Here is a 25,597-nt window from a genome sequence, read left to right as displayed (position 1 = left end):
CCCAGTTTGGTGCTGGGCTGTACTGGGAGGTGACAAGCACCCCCAGCGTGGCCATGTGTCACAGACACATTTTATGAAAAATCCTTTCCTTGGGATTTTTGTCTCCTGAGAAGCTGAGAGGCCTCAGGAACAAAATGTAACCAATGGTTATCTGCTGCTGTGGAATGCAACAGGTGCATCTGGGATTGGGCTCATGTGGTTGTTTCTAATTAATGGCCAATCACAGTCAGCTGGCTCAGACTCTCTGTCCCAGACACAAGCTTTTGTTATTCATTCTTTCTTTTTCTATTCTTAGCCAGCCTTCTGATGAAATCCTTTTTTCTATTCTTTTAGTATAGTTTTAATATAATATATATCATAAAATAATAAATCAAGCCTTCTGAAACATGGAGTCAGATCCTCATCTCTTCCCTCATTCTCAGACCCCTGTGAACACTGTCACAGCCTTGGGGGTGCCAGGGTTGAATTCTGCTTGCACCAAGCCACAATTTAGCCTCACTTTACCCCAGGACAGAGGGGGGACACGCCATCAGTGAGGCCACGGTGCCAGGGCAGACGTGGGAGGTGAGGGGCACTGCCAGCAGGAAAGGCTGAGCCTGGTGCCAGGGCTGGAGAAGCAGATTGCATCCCTGGAAAGGCTGAGCCTGGTGCCAGGGCTGGAGAAGCAGGATTGCATCCCTGGAAAGGCTGAGCCTCCTGATGAGGCCAGAGCCCTCCTGCTGGCCATGGGGTGGGGCAGCAGCACGGCCTGGGGGGTGATGCCCATGTGGCTGGCAGGAAATCCTTCCCCTCCCTGCTTTTGATGCTCCTCTGGCCTGAATTATCCCCCACAACATGCAGTTTCCACAGAGAGCCAGCACCTGCTGGGATGGCTGGATGTGCTGTCCCATGGATGTTTCCTATCCCGTGCTTATGTCAGCCCAGTGCCTCCCAGTTTCCACCAGCAGCTGGCAGGTTCTGGGAGTGGGGGAGGAGGTTGTCCTCAGGTTGTTCTGCTGCCCCAGAGCCATCTCAAGCCCCTCTGAGCACAGGGATGCTCTGGGACAGGGTCCCAGGGGTGTTGCTGAGATGAACGGGGCTGTCAGGGCCAAACTTGGCCAGGCCAGCCCAGGCTGGGGGCAGCCAGGGGACAGGGAGGGCAGGAATGTCCCCAGCAGACATTCATCCCCATAAATCAGCCCTGGTTTCACAGCACACACTTGGGACAGGACTGGGGCAGAGTTCAGAGAGAGACAGAGCAGGGGAATGGAGAGGGAGCACCAAAAAGCTCTCAGAGAATGAGCAGCTGAAGAAATCCCTGAAAACTCTGCAAGATTGAGCGAGAAAGGAAAAAAATAAGCCTGGGCTGGCTGGTCCATTCACTGCCACAGGCAGGAGTGGGATAGCTGGGAGACAGGGAGTCCTTGGGAGTGGCACAGGGCTGAGGGCAGGGGGAACTGGGGCTGAGAGTGGGAGAAATCCTGGCAGTGTGTATTGGAAGCACTGGGAAAGCAGAGCCTCCCCCAGCACTGCCATGTCTGGGCACAATCAGACCAAGCCCAGCCTGGAAGTTTGTACTAAACATTTTAAAGGGTTCAAAAAAAGGGTACAGAAAGGTCAAAGCCACATTTCTCCTCCTGGGGAGGCTGGTAAAGCACTGCCCCCCCAGCATCCCCCCTTTCTCAGCTGCCTGAAATGCTTGACACAGTTGAGGCCCAGTCCTCAGGAATCCACACTGACACTGCTCAGCTCTGGGAGCTGGAGAGCCCATCCAAAAGGAAAACCTGCCTGGAGGCAACAGCAGCTGGAGACCAACAATACAAAATGGATCAGGGCTCTGGCTCTGGGCTGCTCACAATTGGTCCATGGAGACTCCTACAGCCATGGGAGTGACCTGAGGAGCAGCTCCCTGCCTGCCCTGGAGCCTCCAGGAGCCAGACTGGGCAAGCAGGGATGGGGAGGGACCAGCAGGTGCCAGCCAGGGCTCGGGTCAGCCCCCATGCCAGGGCAGCAGGGTTACATGGGGTAGTTGAGAACAACGTCCTGCTTGGCCAGTTCCAGCAACATGGGGTCATCAAAGAACTTGCTGATGCTCACGTCCTCACTGAGGCCCTGCAGGTAACACAAACCAGGGTTATTCCCCACACAGCCACTACCCAGACCTTGTAAGATAAATTTTCAGGCTCCAAAAAAGGCATGAGGTGCTTCTCTGCAGTTTGAAGGCATCCAACACTCCTCAGGAACCTGCAAACATGTGGTTTCTGCTGCTGAGCACATCTGCCAGCTCACTGCTCCCCACAGCAGAGCTTGATGCCCTCTGCAGCCCCTCAGTCCAGCTCACTAAACCAGCACAGAAAGCAGTTCTGCTGTTTCTGCTGGACAAGGGGGCTACACCAGGCCTCTGAGGGCTCAGAGGGGCTGGGGAGGGAGCAGGGCTCAGCAGAGACCACAGGATCCTGTTCTGGACTGGAGTCACTGGTGGGACTGGCAGGTTCTGACGGGCAGCACGGGGGAGGTCCTGGGGCACAAAGGCCACCAGACCACAGAGGGGATGTGGCACAGCCAAGGGACAGCACAGCAACAGCTCAGCTGCTGGGACAGAGTCACAGCACAGGGATTTGGCCCAGACACACCTTCCTACGCCTGGTCTTGATCATGAACTCCCTGGCCAGGTGTGGGGCTGGCTGTGGCTCCAGCGGCCGGATGACGATGCTCTTGTCCAAGGGGTCCCCAGGCACGATCTGAAACACAGGGCCAGGGTGTGAGAGTGATGCTGGGGCTGCTTCAGCCTCCTGGAGACACATCCCTGGGTCCCACAGACACCCCAACAGCCCACCTGCTCTCCTGGCACACAAACCCATGTCACTGCTGGTGATCATGCCTGTGAGAAGTCAGTGCTGAGAACTCAGGCCAAGGACACGTCCCTTCCCCAGGGAGTACTGCAAGACCCCACACCACCTCCTAACAGAACAATCCATGCAAGTCCTGCTCAGCACAACCCCCTCCACAAAGCAGGAGTGCTTATTGTTTCAGAGCTGAGCCTTGGGCTTTGACACACCAGCCTTTAGGGCAGGGCTCAGCCTGCAGCTGCTGCTCTCATGGAGCTGCACCCCAAAGCACTGTGCACCTCACAGCCATGGCTCCCACAGGACCTGATCTGCCCCAGACACAGAAGTGGCCAGAGAACAGTATTTTGTCCCAAACTTTGTTTCCTACAGGTTTAAAACACCATCTCTGAGAGGCAAAGCTGAAGTGTGGCACAGATCAAACTTCCTATGGCAGATCAGTGAAACTGAGCCTCAATCCAAGACTTCTGCTGCATGAAGTGGACCCAAACAGGTTCCTTCCTCCCAAGGGGGATGTCCTCTCTCCAGGCACTGCAGGACCCTGACACTCAGCCAGCAGCAGCTTCCAGGGCTCCCTCACAAGGACTGGGAGTGATGGGACTTGGAACAAAGCCTGGCAGACATGGAACAGCTGGTGCACAAAGCCTCCCCAAGATCCTCCAAGGATGCTCTCCAGAGCTTTCCTGCTCTGTTGGTGCCTGATCCTACCTGTCCCTACCTCCCCAGGGCATGGACTCACCTGCCAGTGGTGGAAGACAGAGAGAGAGAAGGCTTGTCCCTGCGTGTGGGTCCTCAAATCTGTCTCAAATCCAAAGGAATCAATGGCTGGGATGAAGGCTTTGATGGTGTAGAGGGGAGAGCCTGGGATTGGAGCATCCTGGGTCACGTGGCCTCTGCAAAAGTGTTAAAGGATCAGCATTCCAGGTGTCACAGAATCATGGAAGGCACCTCAAACCCCACACAGTTTCACCCCCTCTACCATGGGCAGGGACACCTTCCACTGTTTCAGGTGGAATCCAACCTGGCCTTGGACAGTTCCAGGGATGGGGCAGCCACAGCTGCTCTGAGCAACCTGTGCCAGGGCCTCTCCACTCTCACAGCCAAGAACTTCTTCCCAAAATCCCATCTAACCCTGTTCTTTGGCAGTGGGAAGCCATTCCCCCTTGTCCTGGTGTGGCAGCAGAGAAAAACAGACAAGTTCCCCAGGCATCATTCTGGGAAAGGCTTGAGAAGATCAGAGAAAAGAATGAGAAACAATTCTTATCTTAACTTGCTGCACCTGGTGTTGTGAACATGTGGAATGTGTCATGGAGATTTGTTTACCAAAGGGTGGTTTCTTAATTAGCTAATGGTGATGGTGTTTTAAGTAAGGACCAATTTATATTTTTTAAACTTGGCTATAAGAAACCCATTGCTTTTTTATACCCAGGCTCACCTGTAGTGAACTAGGGTATAAAAAAGCAATGGGTTTCTTAATAAAGAAAATGATCAGCCTTGTGTAATACACAGAGTCTCTGTCAATCATTACCCAGCTGGGGACTCATTGTGCTGACACCCTGGCACTCCAGGCCCTTTCCAGCTCTTTTGGAGCCCCTTTAAGCATTAGAAGGGGCTCTAAGGTTTCCCTGCAGCCTTTTCTTCTCCAGGTTGAACCACCCCAGATCTCCCAAGCTGTTTTTAGTTGCTCCAGCCCCCTGGGCATCTTGTTTGGAGCCACTGAAGGAGGTCCAAGTCCCTCCTGAGCTGGGGCCCCAGGGCTGAGCACAGTGCTTTGCACATTCTCCTCTCTGACACTCAGCAAGAACCAGGCACAACCCAAAGGCTGCGTGTGATCCTCAACATCCCTCCCCACACTGCTCAGGGCCAGGATCAGTCAGGAAGCTTCCAACTGTCACTTCACAGAGCCTTCACCCTCTGCACCAGTGGCAGGAATTCTCCAAGAGCCCAGATGCCAACAGCTTCACCCCCTGCACCAGTGGCAGAATTCTCCAAGAGCCCAGATGCCAACAGCTTCACCCTCTGCACCAGTGGCAGAATTCTCCAAGAGCCCAGATCCCAACAGCTTCACCCCCTGCACCAGTGGCAGGAATTCTCCAAGAGCCCAGATGCCAACAGCTTCACCCTCTGCACCAGTGGCAGGAATTCTCCAAGAGCCCAGATCCCAACAGCTTCACCCTCTGCACCAGTGGCAGGAATTCTCCAAGAGCTCAGATGCCAACAGCTTCACCCCCTGCACCAGTGGCAGGAATTCTCCAAGAGCCCAGATCCCAACAGCTTCACCCCTGCACCAGTGGCAGGAATTCTCCAAGAGCCCAGATGCCAACGCTGCTGCTCTGCAAGCCCCCAGTGCTGGCAGCAGGAGCAGCTCACCTGCGCCGGGCCAGCACCGTGTACACAGCAGACACACAGTCAGCAGGAGCCTGCACCTCCACAAAGTAGTAGGGCTCCATCAGACGAGGGGTGGCCTGTGAGGGGACAAGGACATGAGTCTCTCACAGCTCAACAGCACAGTCAAACTCAGCACTTGATGAGATGACAGGGTTCCTGCTGTCCCATGGCTGCCCAAACCAACAGCACAAACACTGCAAGGACCTTTTCTCCCTCTGGGCATGAGTCACACGCCTCCCTCTCCCCCGTGCCCACCCTTCCCAGCAAGCCCAGCAGGAGCAGGAAGGGGAGAGCGAGCAGATGCACACCAGGCCTGCAGGACTCGTGTGCCAGCCCACAAGGGTATGCAGACATTGATGGGTGAATGAGTCAGAGTGCACCCAGAGCCCCAGGCAGGGCTGTGGGGATCAGCCCAGCTCAGGCAGGCCCTCACCATGAGGAAGGCAGAGTACACCACCCTGCGGGCCGTGGGGATGATCTGCCCTCCACCCCTGTGCAAGGGCTCCTGAGCAATCACTGCATCCAGGATCTTGAACTTCACGTTGCGGATCACTGCAGAGGGAGAAATGACAAGCAGTGACCTCGGGGGATGTCCTCTGCCAGCACCAACCACATCCCCAGATGCCCAAACACCCAGCAGTTCTCCTAAATTTAATTCCAGCATCACCACATCATAACCTTGCATATCACAGAATCATGGAGTGATTCGGGTTGGAAGGAGCCTTAAAGCTGATCCAGACCAACTCCATGCCATGGGCAGGGACACCTTCCACCAGAGCAGGCTGCTCCAAAGCCTGCTCAGCCTGCAGCACCTGAATGCTTAGAGATGGAAGAATTTAACCAATCTCTCATTGTTTCAATTTCCCCACAGGTCCCACTTACATTCATCACAGAGGGGCCCTTCCCTGGTCCCCCACTGGAAGCCCTGCACGATGCTGTCCTTCACTGAGCCCAGCAGAGACTTGTCCACCTAGAGACAGACAGACAGCTTCAGAGAGCACCCCTCATCACAGCCAGCATCACCCAGTGTTTCAAAGCCAGTTTCCAAACCAGCAGCAGTGTTGCCCTGTGCCCCCATGTCCACCCCTCCCTCTCACAGCCCAAGAGCATCAGCACTATGTAATTTCTAGAGCACTAGAAATTAAGAGCCCACATTTTGGGGATTCTGAAAGGCAAGGCAAAAAAAAAAAAAAAGGTTTTTTTTTTTGCCTTTTGGCTCAAACAGCAACACCTGAAAAATAACAGGTGACCTGGTAACCAGTGTAGGATCATTGTGGGGAAAGTGCAGCAGATCTGAGGCAAACAATGAACACCCCAAAGGCACCAGGGCCTTGCTGAAAGTTCTGGGAGCAGTGGGCACCTCCTGGCACCACAAAGGTGTCACTGAAGAGTGGCCCCCACTCCTCACCTCTGAGGGCAGTGTGTCATCTACCAGGATGTTTGGGCCAGTGGCATCTGGCCCAAAGGCCCAGATGGAACGGGCAGCCAGCAAATCCCAGTCGTATTTGGTCTGGAAGAATTCACCCAGCTTCTTTCTGAGAGAGAGAAAGGGAAGAAGCTTTAGAAAACAAGAATCTGACCTGAACTCACTATGTATTTACAACCCTGTTCCCTTCAGGCACAAAATAGTCTCAGCCAGAGATGCTCACAGACTGGCTGGCAGGAAAACCAAAACAGGATCCCTGCCTGATCCTGTGCACCCTGCAGGTTCCAGCATTCCCTTTTTCCCCAGTTCTTTACTTCCAGCTGCACTCCTGCCCTCCCAGATTGCTCATACCTGTTCCATGTTATCTGCACCACTTCGTTCTCAATGTCCTCTGCCAGTCCCTTCTCCAGGGGCTCAGCAATCATTGTGATCTTGTTCCTGAGGAGAGACAGTCATCATCAGCCACAGTGATGGAAATGGGGCTGACTGGGAAGACTGGCAGCCCTGGAGGGGCTGGATGTGTCCAGAGAAGGGAACAGAGCACCAGGAGCAGCTGAGAAGCTGGGGGAATCAGCCTGGATGGAGAAAAGGAGGCTTAGGGGGCACCTCTGGCTCCCCACAACTCCCTGACAGGAGGGGGCAGCCAGGGGTGGGGGTCAGACTCTGCTCCCAGGGAACAAAGGACAGGGTGAGAGGAAGAAGCCTCAAGTTGAGCCAGAGGAGGTTTAGGTGAGATATTAGGGAAAATTTTACACATAAAAGGTTGCAAAGGCCTGGCACAGCTGCGCAGGGCAGTGATGGAGTCATCATCCCTGGCTGGAACTGTTCAAAAACCATGTGGATGTGGCACTTGTAGATATGGTTTAGTGGTGAACACAATGGTGGTGCTGGGTTGACAGCTGGACTTCATTTAGGGTCTTGTCCAACCTTAATAAGTCCACAATTCTGTGATTCTCTCACTGCACCCAGCTTGGATGCAGCTGGGTTGATGAAGCCACCTGCAGCCACTGCTGTTCCTGTGTCCCTGTGAACACAGCCCAGGTGCTCCCCACAGCCTGCTCAGCCCCAGAAGGGGACAGCTGAGGGACAGAGTGGCTCCAGCCCTCCTGTCCCACATCCAGGGCTGCAGGAGGGAGCCCATGGGCTGGGGAAGGTGCCCCTGGGAGCTGCATCTGACACAGCAAATGCTACCTCAATGCCTGAAACCTGCCCCCAGCACAGGTCATCCCATGTGCCTAAAAGGTGCCTGACCTAAGACTGGGAACAACCTGGTCTGGTGGAAGCTGTCCCTGCTCACAGAAGGGCTTGGAACTGGATGGTTTTTAAGGTTGCTTCCAAGCCAAGCCATCCTGTGATTCTGTGAAGATTGGAACATCTCTGTTCCCAGAAATAAGGCTGCCAAACATGGTGAGATTGTTTCAGAATAAAGGAAAGCAAGAAGAACCAGAAACCACAGGGGAACACAGGAGAGGAGAGTCCACCTCAGCAGACCATGATTTCTCTGAAAATTCAGGTATGGGAACATGCTGTGCACACAGATCTCCCCCATGGTCCCTGCCAGGCCTCCCTCTCCAATCACATGCACTGTGAGGGGCTGGAGGAGGAGATGGGAGCAGCTGCAAGGCTCCAGGGCATCACCAGGAGAACAAACCCAAGATTACATATGGATAAGAGAACACACAGCTCTTGCTCATGAAACTCTTGGGGGAATTATTGAAGGCAGCACTTTGGCACTTGCTCCAGGATCCCAGAACACCTCTCAGAACTGCTGAGAGGGTGTGACACTTAGGGAAAAGGAGGATGTGGATCTGGCTTTATTCCCTTCATTCTCAGAGCTCCTACACAGCACAGGAACATCCCTGGGACTCTGCTGTGTCCCTGTGAGCTCAATGGGACATTGCTCACTCAGGAATGTGTCACTTGGTGGACAACAGCCAGTGGGAACAGCCCCCCTGCAGGGATGGACCCTCCCTCTGCTCCCTCCCATCCCAGCTCACCCACAGCCCTTACTTCTTGTTGGGTGTCTCAGCAAAGCACTTCAGGGAGGATGTTTCCACCACTGTCTCACAGAATGTCACCACTGGATCAGCCACCTAAAAGAACAAAAGGTTTGTAAAGTTTTCAGTACTTTTCTGCTTGTAAAACAACTGTTTGAAACCTCTGAACACCTACAAGGAAAAACAAGTTCAACTGGCAGTGTTTTAATCAGGGTTGTGCATGAAGCACTGAGGCTTTCAAATGAGACAGGAAAATTTAAATCTAATTCCAGGTATGAAAAATCCTGCTCAATTTATTTATTTGATGCTAGCTAGGCAACAGCTAGCATCAAATGAATAAATTGAGCAGGCAATGCTCTGAGCACTGGGAAGTCTGGAATAAATAAATTGCTAGCCAGGCAATGCTCTAAGCACAGGGAAGTCTGGAATATGGAAAACTCCTCTCCAAGCCAGTGTGCCACTCTCAGTCCCACTGGTGTGACAGCCATGCTGGAAGAGCCCCTTTTACACACAAACAACTTTTTCTTACTTTTATAGGAATGTGACAAAATCCATGCTGTGTATTCAGGCAAGTTCTTTTTCTCATCCTTCTGAGAGAAGGGACCAAAACCCTGTCCAGGGTTTCCAGTGGGAAATCCCTCTCAGATTGCCTCACCTTGATGTCAATCTCAGAGTACATCTTCCTCAGGTCGTGCATCACACAGTCCAGGTACAGCTCTCCTGTGCCCAGGATCACATGTTCCCCAGATTCTTCCACCTGCAAGAGAAAAGAGGGATTCAGTTGGCAGCCCCCCTGCTCACAGCTCCTTCCTACTCAAGCCTGAGGAAGGATCAGCTTTAAATAGACTTAGTTAGAGTCAGAACACCCCAAGGAAAGCCCCCAGAGCCTTGTCCAGCAGGAAGTGCTGCTGGGATCTTCCCTGGCACAGCAGGGTGTGTGTTTTTCTGCTGGATTTACATTTTTCTGCTATTTCTACATAATTGATGAGATCAACTGAAACAGCATGAAAAGACCCACAACAAACATAACAACCTGTGGTAAAAAACCTGATTATTTTGAAGATCAGCCCAGAGGCTGTCCCCAGCACTGGCTGGAAACAGCCACACACACCCCCACAGAGAAATCACAGAACAGTTAAGGCTGGAAGGGAGCTCTGGAAATCATCTGATCCAGGTGCCCCAGCAGTACCTTGGTTGTAAGTGAGGGGTAGCTCTTGTTGACTTTACGAAGACCATCCAACATTTTGGGCAGCTCTGAGGGGTTCACTGGCTCCACAGCTATTTTGATAACAGATGTGGTGTTGAACTTCAGGGGACGAAAGATCTGAGCCTGGAACCAGAGAGGACAAAGAGCTGAAACTGCATCCCTGCACGTCCTCAGGTAATACACAGCATGTGGAGCTCTTCTCTTTCCCTCAGCGTGTCACAGACACATTTCATGAAAAATCCTTTTGTTAGGATTTCTTCTCCTGAGAAGCTGAGAGGCTTCAAGAACAAAATGTAACCAATGGTTATCTGCTGCTGTGGAATGCAACAAGTAGATCTTTGATTAGTCTATGTTAGTTGTTTCTAATTAATGGCCAATCACAGTCAGCTGGCTCGGATGAAGAGATGAAGCTTTTGTTATCATTCCTTCTTTCTTATTCTATTCTTAGCTAGCTTTCTGAAGAAATCTTTTCTTCTATTATTTTAGGATAGTTTTAATGTAATATATATCATAAAATAATAAATCAAGCCTCCTGAAACATGGAGTCAGATCCTCATCTCTTCCCTCATCCAAAAACCCCTGTGAACATGGTCACAGACCAGAGTTTGTACCTTTATCAGATGATTAAGTAAAATTCTCTATTTTATTTAGCAAATTTCTGTAAAATGGTGTTGACTGGCATCAGTTTTGTTCATATAATTTCCCAGAATTTTATCCTTTGGAAGTTCAGTGGTTATTTTGCCTGAGATTAGTAATGGCATAGAGCTCTATAATTACTGAGATCATACTGCTTACCATCCTCAACCATTAGCAGAAAATGCTAGCAGCCTTACTGAATTTCTCTGGTGCTCCAAAATGTATTGAAAATTAGCATCATTGAAATGTTCCTCTCACAAACATTTTGAAGAAGGCCTCAGAAACAAAATGTACCCAATAGTTATCTGCTGCTGTGGAATGCAACAGGTGCATCTGGGATTGGGCTCATGTGGTTGTTTTTAATTAATGGCCAATCACAGTCAGCTGGCTCAGACTCTGGTCAGTCACAAGATTTTATTATCATTCCATTCCTTTTCCTTTCAAGCCTTCTGATGAAATCCTTTCTTTTAGTATAGTTTTAATATAATATATATATCATAAAATAATAAATCAGCCTTCTGAAACACGGAGTCAAGATTCTCATCTCTTCCCTCATCCTGGGAGCCCTGTGAACAGCACCACACTCAGTGGCTCTTGTGCCCTGCCACCATGTCAGCCAGGGATTCTTTAACCCCACTAGAGGAGCTTTTGGGCTGTACAGCATCACCCTGCCTCCCTGGAAGGCTGAGCAATAGCAGCCATGCCTGGTACCTCCTCATTGCCCCGAGGCTCTGTCACAGTTGCTGTCTTCACTATGGGCTGGTCCACGCCCTCAATCAGCACCCAGTTGCCAGCAGGAACTCTGTTCACCTCAATGTGATATCTGAAAGGCAGGAGAGCACCACTGCAGCCTCAGACCTTCCAGGACCTTCTTCCTCCCTCCCAGTCCCTCCCCAGGTGACTCCTGTCCCAGTAAACACATTTCTGTACCTTGCAACTGAGATCCAGAGGCGTCCAACGGTGCAGATCTGGGAATCCTCCTCATCTTCCAGGGTGTAGTTCTCCCCAAGGACCTTCACAGGCTGCCCAGCATGGATGGTGCCACTGAGCACCCTGCCAAAGGCGTGGAACTGGACACCATCATCAGTGCTGTACATTTTGGTGGTGTGACACATCAAGGGACCCTTGCCGTGACACAGAGAGACAGAAATGAGCTTCTTGCAAAACAGAGTAAAGAAACAGACACAGATCTGGCAGGACTGGACTTTGATGATCCTTGTGGATCTCTTTTAACTCAGAATATTCTATGATTTGTGGATGAAAGGGATGAATGGGCTGGAATTTAGAAATAATTGCTAAGTCCTTCAGTTTCTGCCACTAGAAGCCCTACATCTCCTTGCCCTGTATGGAAAGCTCTGGAATGACCATGGTGGACTGTTCTGGAGCTCCTGTAGAGCAGCAAATGGTGGGTGGGACAAAGCCATGAGGAAAAATGTCACCTGCTGGCCTGCAAACCTGCTCAGGGCAGAGCACCTGAGCTCCCCAAGATCACAGCTTCCAGTGCCACAAGGTCACTCCACACTGGTGATGTGGTGACAGTCACCACTGTGGAGTTTTATGTGGATAATCACAACTCATTAAAATAAATTTTTCTGCAGACATCAGAGCAAAAGTCACAGGCAAATTTCTCACTCAGCTGCCAGCGTTGGTGGCTCCAGACAACTCCAAATGACAGCTCAGTGCAAGCTGTTGGAGGAGGAAGGGTTTGCAGGGCTGGGAGAGGAAAGGTGCTGACTAACTAACACAGGGTTATTTTTATCAGCACCATGCAGCTTTTTAGAGTTTGGAGAGAGAATTAAACTTCAAGGAAAAGAGACAAAAAGACTGCAAAAGGACACAAAACTACCCTGCAGCTCCCACGTGCTCTGGAGTCCTGACCTAGTCCTGTTCTTCTCTGAACACAGTGAAACAATTCCCTCTCTCCAGGGCTGCCCTGGCAGGCAGTTGAAGCTCCTTGGAGTGAAGAGATTTGTTCCAGTGTCGGATGAGAGGTTTCAGAGTGCTGCAAGTCAAATCTGTGCAGATATCTATCTGGCTGGGAGGCAGCAGCCCTGGCAGGGCAGGGGGAGCAGAGCCTGCTGGAATTGGTTCTGCACACTCAGAGCAAAGACAGGAGTTTCCTTACATCAGGGTCACACTCGCTCATGGCCTCGCCCAGGTCGGAGTCCACGCCGCCGGTGTAGGTGTGCTCAATTTTGGTCTTGGCCCCCACTTTTGGGGAGGGAATGTGCTGCACACACATGTCCACAAAGCCTGCAACAGGAACAGGGTTAAGCAGTGTGGAGGAGAGAAATGGACTCCATAAACACAAGGCAAGCCACGGTGACTGCAGCACCCAGAGCAGCAGGGAGAGGTGAGCAGTGCCTCAGGCTGTCCTGTGGGCAAAGTGGTGTCACAGTTTAGACTTGGGAAGCTGAGCAGGATCTGTGCAAGTTAGCACTCCTTGGCCAAAATATAACCCTCAACTCTTGGTGTGAGGCTACTGGGGATCTAAGGAGGATTGTGGAGGGGAAGACAAAGAGCTTGTACCTGTGAACTCCCCAAAGAACTTCTTGCAGACGAGCCGCAGGAGGGGCCGGATGTTCAGTTTCAACTCCTCTTTGGTCAGGTGGATGCCAAGTTCATCCAGAGTCCTGGGCAGGGTTGTGTCCACATCCCCCACCACCTGCAAGACAAGTCCCACTCTCAGGTTCACTGTGGGGGTCTCAGTCAGCATCACACACCAGCCACCACCCGCAGGGCTCTGGACCTGCACTGGGTTACAGCTCACACAAGAGCCAGATGGGTCAAATCATAGATTTGTGGAATTATTAAGGCTGGAAAAGCTCTCCAAGATAATTTCCCAGCACTGTTAAGGCCACCACTAAATCATGTTAGTCCCCAAGTGCATTTACATGGCTTTTAAATCTATCCAGGCATGGTGACTCCACCACTGTCCTGGGAAGCTGTGCCAGGACTGGACAACCCTTTGCGGGAAGAAATTTTTCCTAAACCTCCCCCTGCACAATCTGAGGCCATTTCGTGTCCTCCTGTCTCTGCTCCCTGGGATCAGAGCCCAACCTCCCCCAGCTGCCCCAAGCAAGAAGGTCCCCCTGAGCCTCCTTTTCTCCAGGCTGAGCCCCCCCCAACTCCTCCTCATCCGACTTGTGCTCCAAGTCCAAGCTCTGTCACTTGGCTGCTATCAGAGCACACAAGGAAGAGCAAGGACTGTTCTATACACTGCAAATACAGCACTGCACTTGCAAGAAATAATGATTACTGTGTGCACCCTCCTGTGCAGATCCCACTGCAGAACAGGACAGGACCAGACCCAGTGCCCAGCCCCAGCTGCTCCTGCCTGGAGCTGGGGGAGGCAGAATGACCCATGACAGACCTGAGCCAAGATCTTGTACAGGGGCTCCAGAATGAACTCCACGAAGCTGCGCTGGGAGCTGCTCGTCGGGGCCTTCTTGGTGAACTTGCGGCTGTTGGAGAGCACAGAGGTGAGGAGCAAGAACTGCAGCCCTGCACAGCCTCTGCTCCTCCCAGCTTCTCCTCTCCTCCCTCCCATCCCCTGGGAAGCTGGCAGGGACACATGGGCCAGGTTTACTCCAAATGAAAGCCAGAGGAGCCTCTTTGCTGCTGCTTGTGGGATTCAGGTGTGAATCCACATGGATTCACATGAGCCAGGAGGGCTGACTCAACCCTCCCCAGATACTACTCCACTGTCACAGACACATTTTATCAAAAATCCTTTCCTTAGGATTTTTCCTCCTGAGAAGCTGAGAGGCCTCAGGAACAAAATGTAACCAATGGTTATCTGCTGCTGTGGAATGCAACAGGTGCAGCTGGGATTGGGCTCATGTGGTTGTTTCTAATTAATGGCCAATCACAGCTGGCTCAGACTCTCTGTCCGAGACAGAAGCCCTTTGTTACCATTCCTTCTTTTTCTATTCTTAGCCAGCCTTCTGATGAAATCCTTTCTTCTATTCTTTTAGTATAGTTTTAATGTAATATATATCATAAAATAATAAATCAGCCTTGTGAAACATGGAGTCAGATCCTCATCTCTTCCCTCATCCTCAGACCCCTGTGAACACTGTCACACTCCACCACAGGATCACAGGATCAGGGAGTGACCTTGGGTCCACATTTTACAGGGAAAGGAGGAGAAAAACCCAGGAATAAAGCAACATTTAAACATTTAAACAGGGTTCTTACGTCTTCGGGTTGAAGTAGATGTCGCCCCAAAGCCGCTTGGCAAACTCCTGGTAATTGATGTCTCCTAAAGGAAAAAGCAAATGAAAAGGCCTCTCAGATGTCACTGCTTTTTTCTTAGCTTAGAAATCTTTGTATTTTGGCTTTTAAAACAAGCCTGAGGATTGAATTTAATGAACTGATGCTGATGAGTGAATGCCTCGTCCCAATTCTGAGTGAAAGATTAAGCACTGTCCTGGGGAGAGCAGGCAGAGATGAGCAGAGAGAGTCCAGTGGGGATGTCCCCAGCAGCCCAGGGACACTGCAGCTCACAGAGTGACTGCCCAGCTCTCTGCTACCCACAGGGTCAGAGCTGGGAGTGCTGCAGGAGCCCAGCCTCATCTGCTGCACCTCCAAACAGGAACGCTGTGACTGCTGCTGCAGTGCAAAGGTGCTGGGATGGCCTCCATCCCTCAGCCCTGCAGGCTCAGCACCAGCATCTTCTGCCCTTCTGAACATCTCCAGGCTCCTTCCTCTTTCTCAGGGAGCACACAGCCAAACACCCAGCACTGAAGGTCCTGTCATGGTGAATTCACAAATCTCAGGATGGAATGAGAACCTACAGCAGGTTCCAAACAAGCTTTTGCTGTGGGCAGGTGTGTGAACACAAGGAATTGCCTGGTGGCTCCAGTCTGGACACTGATGCTGCTCTAACCCCTGTCAGTGACACGTGGTGGCTGCACACCCAATTCCTGGGGACCAGAATTCACTATTCCCAATTCCAGGCTCCTGCCTTCCCCACCTGGTTGGCATCTCCTGCCAAATGTGCTGTCCTCAGCTCCCTAAGGATGGGTGTCACCCTAGCAGGCTCTGAGTTAATGCTGTGACACTCAGGGAGCTCATTTATTGCTCCAAACTCTCAGGACACGTGACAGTCCTGGCACCATCAGTCCCTGACCTCAACAACTTCATCCTCCCTCAGGCCAAGTGCTCTGCAAGAGCTGGCCCAGCTGCTTTACAACCTCCTTCTTCCCCTGCTCTCAGCTCCTCCAGATCCCCAAATTCCCCAGTGGGGCACTTCAAAAACCTGGGCTGTGCAGCTGCTAATGCCAGCACAGAGCCCACTGCTACATGCAGCAGATTGCCTTGAGTGGGCACCTGGGGAGCAGAAAATTAAATCCAGGCCAGAAAAAGACAGTTTCTTAAAAAAGAAAGAGGGCAAGAGTGCAAAACCTTGTGGGCAAAGCTTGTGCCCAGCTGCAGCTGTGTCTTGGACTTTTGGGAAAAGGCAGGAAGAGCTTAACTGCTTCACTCCTGAGCTGCTGACAGGGAGGCAAAGCACAACACACACACACCTGCCTTCAACTGCTTGCTATTTCTGCTCAGGGTATGAAAAAAATCTTGGCTTCTGACTCAAGAAACATTTATCAGGAGAAAATATCTTTGCTAAAACTGTGCTTGTGCTTTTTAACCCCCGAGGTTCAGCTCTGCAGCACCACTCAACTCTCAGCAATTCCAGAACACAAACACTGGCCATGTGCAGGGGAAGCTGAATGGCTCAGAAAACCCCCACAAGAAAGGTTGGGAAATGAGATGTTGAAGTGCACCAGGTTTCTGGCTAATCCTCACCATATGTGTCTGCATAAATCTTTGCAAAAGACCCCAGTGTGAAGCAGATGCTGTACTGAGAGCTGGAGAAGCACACATTCCCCAGAAGGGGAGACAGCACAAGGTTCTCATCAGTGGAATACATGCTGTGAGGAGAAAAATAAAATCAAATCAATGTTATGAACCACAGAAGACACTTCAGCCCACTTCCCACACCCTACAGCAGTGACAGGCAAGGAGGCTGCATTGCCAAAAAGCATCTTTAAACAGGCTACAGCTTGCTTGCCATCAGAATCTCAGGGTCAGGAACATTTTCTGCCTATAAATTTCAAGCATTAATGCAAAGATTTAAAGATTCTAGAAGTAAAAAGTCACCAGCACAAATGCTTCAGATTTTTTATCTGGGATAACTTTTCTTCCTCTAAAAAAGCAGCCAAGTTGGTCAACCAAGTAAGGGAAAAGATAATAGAGGGATATAATTTAATGCAAACTGGTTTAATGAGCTCACAGCCATGCTAGGCAGGGTGAATTACTCTGCTCCCAGCACACACTGAACAGAACAGAGACATGCCAGGGAGCTTGTGTGCAAACACACACACACTTGATGGGCAGAATGCTGTTAAAAAACCCCTGGGTGCAGAAGAACCCACAGAAATGTCTAAGATGTCCCTCCCCTTCCTGAGCAGGGCTGCCAAGGAGATTGGACTGTGTCAGGTATCATAATCCTTGTCCAGGAGTTGAGACAGCAAATCCTCTTTTAGTTTTGTAGCAAGTATTTAGGAGCTTTGAGACATCTCAACCTCCAATTTGGAATACAACCTGGATCATTTCAGTGTATTTGAGACATCTGGGAGCACAAATTCCCTGCTCTGGTCATATGTCCACCTTCTCTATTTTTTAATGGAGGAAAAATGAAATGGGGCGGGGGAAATGAAATCCCTGGAGTTTGCCAGAAGAGCCAATCCTGCTTAATTCAATGTATCAGCTGAGATGAACTCCCAGTGGTTTTTCCTGGCCCATTTTCTATGACTCAACACATCAAGAGACAAACTGATGACTTTTCAGGCACGTGCAGGGCTCACAGAGAGCCATGGGACAGGGACAGCAGCACTAACAATGCAGCCTCACCTGATCAGACCATTAACTTCATCCACAATGTGTCTGAGCTTGTAGTAAGCATCTGTGGGGGGCAGTTTGAGCTCCAGGATGAGTCTGTCAATCTTGTTGATGCACACAGTCACTGCCAGCCTCTCCTGCACAGCGTGCTTGATCAGCCTCTCTGTGTTCAGCATCACCTGCAGGGAGCAGCAAGCTCAGAGCCCCAGGAAAGGACCCCCAAAGTGTTATCTGGGGCGTGAGGGACAACCAGTGACCCTTACTCTGCTGCCAGGCTGCAAAACAGCCCAAGCTCAGCAACCAGCTAATCCTCCTGAATTTCACAAATAGGTGCTAACCCAACCAAATTCCTTGAATCCAAGCCTGGGGACATCTCTGATATAAATAACCTGCTCAGTTTTAGGTATCATGGGGATGGAGACGCACACAAGTCACACAATCAGCCTGCAGGCCACAGCATCACATCAGTCTGGACACAGCAGCCACAGGCTTGGCTGCCTGTTCAGATGGAAAACACCCTCAAAACGTCCTCCAAAAACCCTTCACCCAAAAAAGCTGAACCCAGCCCAGGCCTTCATGCTGAGGCAGGAGCACAGAGTGCAGAGGCAGGGATGGAAGCCCCAGGAGGAGGAGGTGGCACTCACCCCCTCGGCCGCGTCGATGAAGAGCACGACGCCGTCCGAGATGCGGAGGCCAGGCCGTCACCTCGTCAGAGAAATTCACATGACCTTCAAAACCACACAGAGGGGGGCAGTGAGAGGCACAGAGAGCCCTGGTGCAGCAGCAGCAACACACAGGGTGGGAAGCCATGGGGCTCTGCAGATTCCTCTGGTTGCTGGTACCCAGAGAGGCAGAATGGAGATGGCTCCTCCTCAGACGGGGACCTGGGAGCAGCTGCCACAGCTCCCCATGGAGGTTTAGCCTCAGCTGTTTTTTGAGAATGCACACAAGTTGTTTAACAGGCACTTTTCCTCACGTTTGTGACTGTTTTTCTCACAGCTCTGTGCAAGGACTTTGGGAAAAGGAGGAAGATTTCTTCTCAAAGACAACAGATGTCTCTCCCCCAGCCTCCTCCTGTGCTCTAACCTCCCTCATCCTAAGCTGTAGCTCAGCAGATGTGTCCCAAGACCCTCTTCCCTGAAGTTTCTTAGAAATTCATCTGTGATCATGTTCCCTCCACAGAAGCTTGAGGAACTTGCTGAGTCTCACTGTGGGGCAACAGCATTTGAGCAAAGCAGGGTCAACACTGCACATGGCAATACCTGGGAAAGAAAATTCTACCTGTGCTGCTTAAGAAACATCTCTGCAGCCCCACCAGCCCTCAATCACAGACATGAGCCTGACTTGTCCCTGCCCAGGGCAGGGGGCTGGAACTGGATGGACTTTAAGGTCCTTTCATCCCAAACCACCCTGGGTGATTATGGGTCAGTACTGCTGGAAGTGACTTCACAGGAATGAACTCGGCTGAAGGCTCAGGACTAGGCTGGAGTCAGCATACAAAAAGTACAAAACAAAGGCAAGTGCTTCCCACAGCAGGATTTTCAGGACTGCACAATCACCTGGAGTGTCAATGATGTTGAAGAGGAAAGATTTTCCTTTGGTGTCTGGCAGAACAATCGTCACTGGGGTGCTCTTGATCCCCACGCCCCTCTGAAACACAGGAAATCAGGGTTACAGGTAAAAAAAATAAACAAAAGCATCAACCTGTACAGAAACACAAGGATCACCCTGTACAGAAACACAAGGATCAACCTGTACAGAAACACAAGGATCACCATCTAAAAAAAGATCAAGGAAAAATCAGAAAGATGGAAAGAAGTGAACATTCATCCTGGAAGAGAGTAATAACTTCAGCTCACCAAAGTAACAACCTCAGATCACCCAGCCCAGCTCCCCCATCTGTACTGGTCAGACTGGGGAGCCACCACTGCACCCTCCACAGCTGATTTCAGCTGAGGAGGAACTACAGGCAACACCTGAGACAGAATGTGGGTGTTTGTTTGTGCTTTCACCCTCTGCTGCCACCAAGTTACACCTCAAAGCACAAGATTTGATCACATAGAGTATAAAATATAAACATTGAGAGGAGAAAAAAAATGCTTCAAAGGATTGTTCTGGTCATGACACAAAATAACATTCCCACTCATGCCCAACCACATGGAGTCAGAGCTAAGGAAAACAAGCAGAAATGTATTTATTTTGAAATATTTTTTTCCTCATCTACCACTACTGCAAATCCCTTCCTCCTTTTTCTCTTAAAGAAAGTAAGAATTAGCCCCAGACTGGGGTGACTCTGCTGTAGATTTAACATTACACAAGTTATAAAATCATACATGGAGATGAGGGAAGGAAGAGGAAGTTGGATCAGGAATCTTCCTGAGGCAAACAAGAGGAGCAGATTTTTTTATTGATAAAGAAAATAACCAAAATGTGGAAAGCACAGAAAGGCATTAAATGGACAAGGAAACTGCCTACAAAAAACTGTGAGTAAAGCATGAGACAACTGCATAAAATCACTACAAGACCACTCACCTCCTGCTCTGTGAACAATATATCAGTGTAGCAGAGCTGCAAAGGCAAAACAAAAATCAGACTTGCATTTTGGTACCAGATACTCAGTTTGAAGCAGGACACAAAAACTCTGACACCTCACTAAGGTGACAAGTAAGGGACAGAAGCAGGAACATTCTCATATAATTCATATCTTCATTTTCATATAATTCATATGTTCATTCATATAATGCTTTATGTGTATATTATATACATTTCACATATTTATATACATTTTCATATAATTAATATATTAATTTTCATATAATTCATATATTCATTTTCATATAATTCATATACTCGTTTTCATATAATTCATATATTCATTCACATAATGCATTATGTGTATATTATATAGATTTCACATATTTATATACATTTTCATATAATTCATATACTCATTTTCATATAATTCATATACTCTAATATAATTCATATATCCATTCATATAATGCATTATGTGTATATTATATAGATTTCACATATTTATATACATTTTCATATAATTAATATACTCATTTTCATATAATTCATATACTCATTTTCATATAATTCATATACTCATTTCATATAATTCATATTCATTCATATAATGCATTATGTGTATATTATATAGATTTCACATATTTATATACATTTTCATATAATTAATATATTCATTTTCATATAATTCATATACTCATTTTCATATAATTCATATCTTCATTTTCATACAATTCACATATCCATTCATATAATGCATAATGTGTATATTACATACTCCCTTAGGGTGTATATAACACATAATGCAGAGCTAGGACTGAGCTCTGCCTTCCCAATCCCACATTCCAGTCACAGAACCACCCTGTCCCCATGCAGTGTCCCCTCCCTAAGGGTGCAGAAGCCACCCCAGGGTGTCCCCAGGGTGGGAATTCCCCAGCTCACTCACGTCCTGATCGTCGCGTTTCCGGATTTCAGGGTGCGTCTGCTCTATCAGGCAGTCAACAAAACACGTCTGGAAAAGAGCACAGAGAGGAGCTGCCTCTCTCCAGACAGACACAAACACAGCCCCATCCCTCCAGCAGCAGCACAGAGCACGCTGAAAATCTGCTCATTCAACCTACAAAAAGATCTGTACAATTCACAGGGAAACCTCCTGCCAGGACAAGGGGGAATGGCCTAAAGCTGGAGGAGGGCAGGGTTGGGTGGGATATTGGGAAGAAATTCCTCCCTGGGAGGGTGGGCAGGCCCTGGCACAGGGTGCCCAGAGCAGCTGGGGGTGTCCCTGGACCCCTGGAAGTGTCCAAGGCCAGGTTGGAGAGGGTTTGGAGCAACCTGGGATAGTGGAAGATGTCCCTGCCATGCCACTGGATGAGCTTTAAGGTCCCTTCCAACCCAACCCATCCTTGGATTCTGTAAATAAGTGCAGGAGCAGAAGGTGCTGCTGCAGAGAACCAGGGGCCAGGAGGGCTGGCAAAGCAGCAGGTCACCCTCACTACTCCTGATTTTGGATTCTTTTGGACATTGACAGCACCTTGCCGTGGTGCAGGTGCCCACACAGAGTCACATTCCGGATCAGCTCCGAGTTGTCCATCAGATCTGCCAGGAAACTGCAGGAACAAAAACACAAAAGGCTGTTGGAGGGCTTCTGCTGTGTCTAAGAAAAGTAGGTGCTGCTTTTCAGCTCCACTTTCTATCCAAGGTGCCCCCTGAATCTTTGCCAAACTTTTATCCTGGCAGTGCCCTGCGGAGGAAGAATCCCACTTTCCAGATGGGGAGGACAAGAGAGTTGGAGTCCCAGACAGATGGCAGTGGGTGGGAGGATACAGAGCTGGTAAAGCTGCCAGCAATTGAATATTATTGAATATTTTTCTTCTCTTCTAGTCAGTACTGGAGCAAAAATCACATCCATGTACTCAGATGATGAAGCACTTCCACTCAAACCAAGGCAGACAATCAGTTAATGGTGGTGGTGGATAACAAGCACACCATGGAGCTCTGAAAGCAACCACAAACCATTAATTCTGATTTTCAAGCCTTAAAACAGTGACATTCCAGGGACTTAAAGAATTAAGTCTTTTTCAAATTAGCAGCTGAGCTGGGTAATGATGAGCTGGTCACTTCTGGATGGATGCTGGCCAAGAAATAATTGAGATCCTAAATTACCACCCCTAAAAAATAATGGGAGGCTGTAAAACATGCAGCCACTGCCAAAGGCCTGCAGAGAATAAATGCTGTCAAATAATTTCCTTTTTAAACAGATTAAATTTTCACTGATACAATAGACTTCTTAATGTAAAACATTTTGATTAAGAGCTAAAAAATACAGCAATCAATACTAACCCCGATTAGAACCTTCCTAATTGGTCTGAAAATAAGGCTAAATGGGAAATCAATACCAAGCTTGCAGGTTTCTGGCTACATCCCACAAGGAATTTCTCGTGGCCCATCCTAACCATTTCTATCAACAAATAGGATAAAAATGAATTAATTACAAATGGAATGAGCAGAGCACACAGGGATCAGGGAAGTGGTGGATAATGCAGAGCCCAGGTCAGGGACTGAGAAAAACCAGCCCCAGCAGCTCCTGGGCTCTGCTCCAGCTCTGCTGAATTCCCCCTGGGCAGCTGAGGAACCCCTGAGGGAACACCAGCTCCAGGAACATCTCCAAATTTTAATGTAAATTTTTAAATGCATTTGGGATTTTTTCCAGGAGGTTTTCTCCCAGCCCTGGTGTCCAAGAAGCTGCTTTGGGACACAAGGAATGGACCCACCCAGCACAGCTGCAGTGTCCTGCTGACTGCACAGCACTCTGCACTCACCTAGAAGCAGAAAAATTCCCAGTGGAAACTGGAATAGATGGGATCTAACCTGGGATGTGCCAATATGATGTGTGCTACACAGTGAGCATGTGGATATTTAACAGGCTGTCCAGAGCAGCAGATGTGGCTGCTCCATCCCTGGAAGTGTCCAAGGCCAGGTTGGACAGGGCTTGGAGCCACCTGGGACAGGGGAAGGTGTCCCTGCCATGGCAGGGGTGGCACTGGATGGGTTTTAAGGTCCCCAAACCATTCCAAGAAGGTTTCCTGAGCCACAAGCTGTTGCTATGGAGCTTGATCTCAGCCCCTGAGGTGAGATTCCTTTTGTGTCCAACCTTACCCTGTGCTCATTTTCCATGGGGAGGGAAAGTGAAATACTTTGACCTGCACTTCTCTTGTTTTGGGTTCAGAACCTGGGAACTGGCTGCTCTCAGGTCAGTGAGACCCCCAGATCTGCCTCCCCCAGCCCCACACTCACTCCATCTCGTAGACAGTGACTGGCAGTGTCTGCTCCATCAGGGAGAACTTCTTGGTTTTCACAGGTTTGATAATGGGCTCTGAAACAAGAGACAGAACAACAAACTGTTCCCAGAGCCCCTGAACCAGCAGGGTCAGGAATGGCCCCAAGGAATGGGGACTTCAGCTGAGCTGAAAGATTCTCTCAGCTGTTTGTCAAAGCTGCAGGAGATGGTCACTGCAGGGCTCTTCCAGCTGAGCCACTCCAGCATGCAGGAATAAAGAAGACAATTTAAATGCATTTATTTCTCCCTTAAATCAATTTCCCATCTCTGCTGATTCCTGTTCTTCCAAAGACACCTTTGTTTGTGGTTTTTGCAAACCAAAGTGCCCAAATCTGCACACACCAGGCAGAGCTCCTGAGGCTATGAGGGGGTTCCAAAGGGGCAGGACAGAAGGGAAATTATATTATATTATATTATATTATATTATATTATATTATATTATATTATATTATATTATATTATATTATTCTTATAATATATATAAATACAATATATCTTACAATACATTATTATATTATGCTATGTTATATTATATTTAAATACATAATAATTATGCATTAATATTAAATAATATTCTATATTATTTCCCCTTTCTAAGGATCCATGAAGAGCCTTCTCCCCACTCACCAGTGAGTGGCTGTGTGTCCTCCTCCTGCACAATGGTCTCCACCTCAGGCCCATAGACCTCCTCTGCTGTGGGGTAGTACTTCTTGTCCTCATGCAGCACCACCTCCATCCCAGGGTGCTCCTCGTCGTGCTCTCCCATGTCATCATCATCATCATCATCCTCCAGCTGCAACCAAGGCTTGCCCTGAGCTGCTGTGGAGCCTCCCAGGAGGACAGGCCTGGGCTTACCCAGGGACCCCCAGAGCAGCCCCAGCACCCACAGGGGTGCCCTGGGAGCAGCTCCTGGGTCAGGAACAGCCCCTGGGCTTGCAGGGACACCACACAGCCCAAGAACCACACGTGGTAACACAACACAAACCCCACCCACAGACCAGCAGGACACGGGAAGGGGCTCCCCCAATCCCCCCTGTCCCTGGGGTCTTGCTCTGCCTCCCCTGTGGGGATCTGGCTCCCTGTGGCAGCCTCAGCTCCCTCCTGAGGGGTTCCCAAGGGGACACAGACCTGCCATGGCCGTGGCACCAAACCCAGTCCAGCCAAACCCAGTCCAGCCAAACCCAACCCAGCCAGACCCAGCCCAGCCACAGCAGCTCTCCTTCCCTCTGCCATCCCAGCAAGATCTGGGTGTTTCTCTTTACCACAGGCACAGATTTTGTGAATTCTTCAAACACCAGCCCCACTCGGACCCTCGGCATTCAGGGCCCCGCTCCGAGCGAGGCGCGCGGGGCGGGAGCAGCTGCGGGCCCGGCTCTGGCCCCGGGGGTCGCTGCCCCTCCTCACCTCGTCCAGATCTTTGGCCTCCCGGCCCAGCTCGTCATCGTCATCGTCCGAGTCCAGCTCGGGCCCGATGTAGTTGCCAAACTCGTCGTACAGATCGGTGTCCATGCTGGGGGGTGGGAAGAGGCTCGGTGGGGGCGCAGAGACCGGGGCCGTGACAGAAACCCACCGAGGCCGTGACAGAAACCCCTCGTGGGCCGTGACAGAAACTCCTCAGGGCCTGTGGCACCGGGGGCTCGGCCCTGCCCCAGCCCCAAGCCCCGCTCCCGCTCTCCCTCCCCGGCCCCTCTCCCCGGTCCCGTCCCCGCTCTCCCTCCCTGGTCCCCATCCCACTCTCCCTCACCCACCCCGGCCCCAGTCGCGCTCTCCCTCACCTGCCCCGGTCCCGGTCCTGCACTCCCTTCCCGGCCCCGGCCCCGGCCCAGCCCGCTCTCCCTCTCCCGCCCCCCTGGTCCCGCTCTCCCTCCCCGGCCCCGCTCTCCCTCCCCGGCGCCTCCCGGTCCCGCTCTCTCTCCCCGGTCCTGGTCCCGGTCCCGCTCTCTCTCCCCGGCACCGCTCCCGGTCCCGCTCTCTCTCCCCGGTCCTGGTCCCGGTCCCGGTCCCGCTCTCTCCCACACCTGCCCCGGCTCCGCTCCCGCCGCTGCTCTCGCCGGCGCCGCCGCTGCCGAAGGTCCCCGGGCTGCCCTCGCCGCCTGTCGCGACAGAGCGTCCCGCGCCGCCGCCACCGCCGCGCCCTCTGCAGAAGCGCCGGGTGGGTCCAGGGGTGGGTCAGGACCGGCTCCGGAGCGTCCCGGGGCCCGCGGGGCGAGCGGGGCAGCGCGGGGCCGGTTGTGCCGGGCGCGGCCGGGGCAGCCCCGGGGGCCTTGCGCGGTGCCGGCGCTCCGGCGGCGGGAGCGGCGCTGTCGCGATAGAGAGCGCGGCCCCGGGGCCCGGGTGTTCATCACCGGG

At 50.7% G+C, this 25,597-nt stretch overlaps 1 protein-coding gene across 1 annotated transcript; it reads right to left on the bottom strand.

The window, feature by feature from the left end:
• Positions 1–1,546: 1,546 nt before the first annotated feature.
• EFTUD2 (elongation factor Tu GTP binding domain containing 2) lies at positions 1,547–25,353 on the bottom strand. The gene is given in 29 exon segments (XM_036398918.2): positions 1,547–2,091; positions 2,613–2,720; positions 3,565–3,718; positions 5,196–5,290; positions 5,647–5,765; positions 6,096–6,183; positions 6,622–6,748; positions 6,991–7,077; positions 8,650–8,732; positions 9,292–9,393; positions 9,826–9,966; positions 11,191–11,302; positions 11,410–11,603; positions 12,605–12,732; positions 13,009–13,144; positions 13,853–13,943; positions 14,680–14,743; positions 16,285–16,409; positions 17,392–17,558; positions 18,024–18,074; positions 18,076–18,107; positions 18,939–19,029; positions 19,912–19,947; positions 20,858–20,923; positions 21,443–21,518; positions 23,206–23,284; positions 23,876–24,041; positions 24,653–24,758; positions 25,267–25,353. Coding segments are annotated over 28 exon segments (2,919 nt in total). The 5' UTR covers position 24,758; positions 25,267–25,353; the 3' UTR covers positions 1,547–1,995.
• Positions 25,354–25,597: the final 244 nt, after the last annotated feature.

This window comes from Molothrus ater, chromosome 27, assembly GCF_012460135.2.
Source record: "Molothrus ater isolate BHLD 08-10-18 breed brown headed cowbird chromosome 27, BPBGC_Mater_1.1, whole genome shotgun sequence".
Classification (NCBI taxonomy): domain Eukaryota; kingdom Metazoa; phylum Chordata; class Aves; order Passeriformes; family Icteridae; genus Molothrus; species Molothrus ater.
The sequence above is the reverse complement of the archived record's forward strand: the minus strand, read 5'-3'. Positions and strand labels throughout refer to the sequence as shown.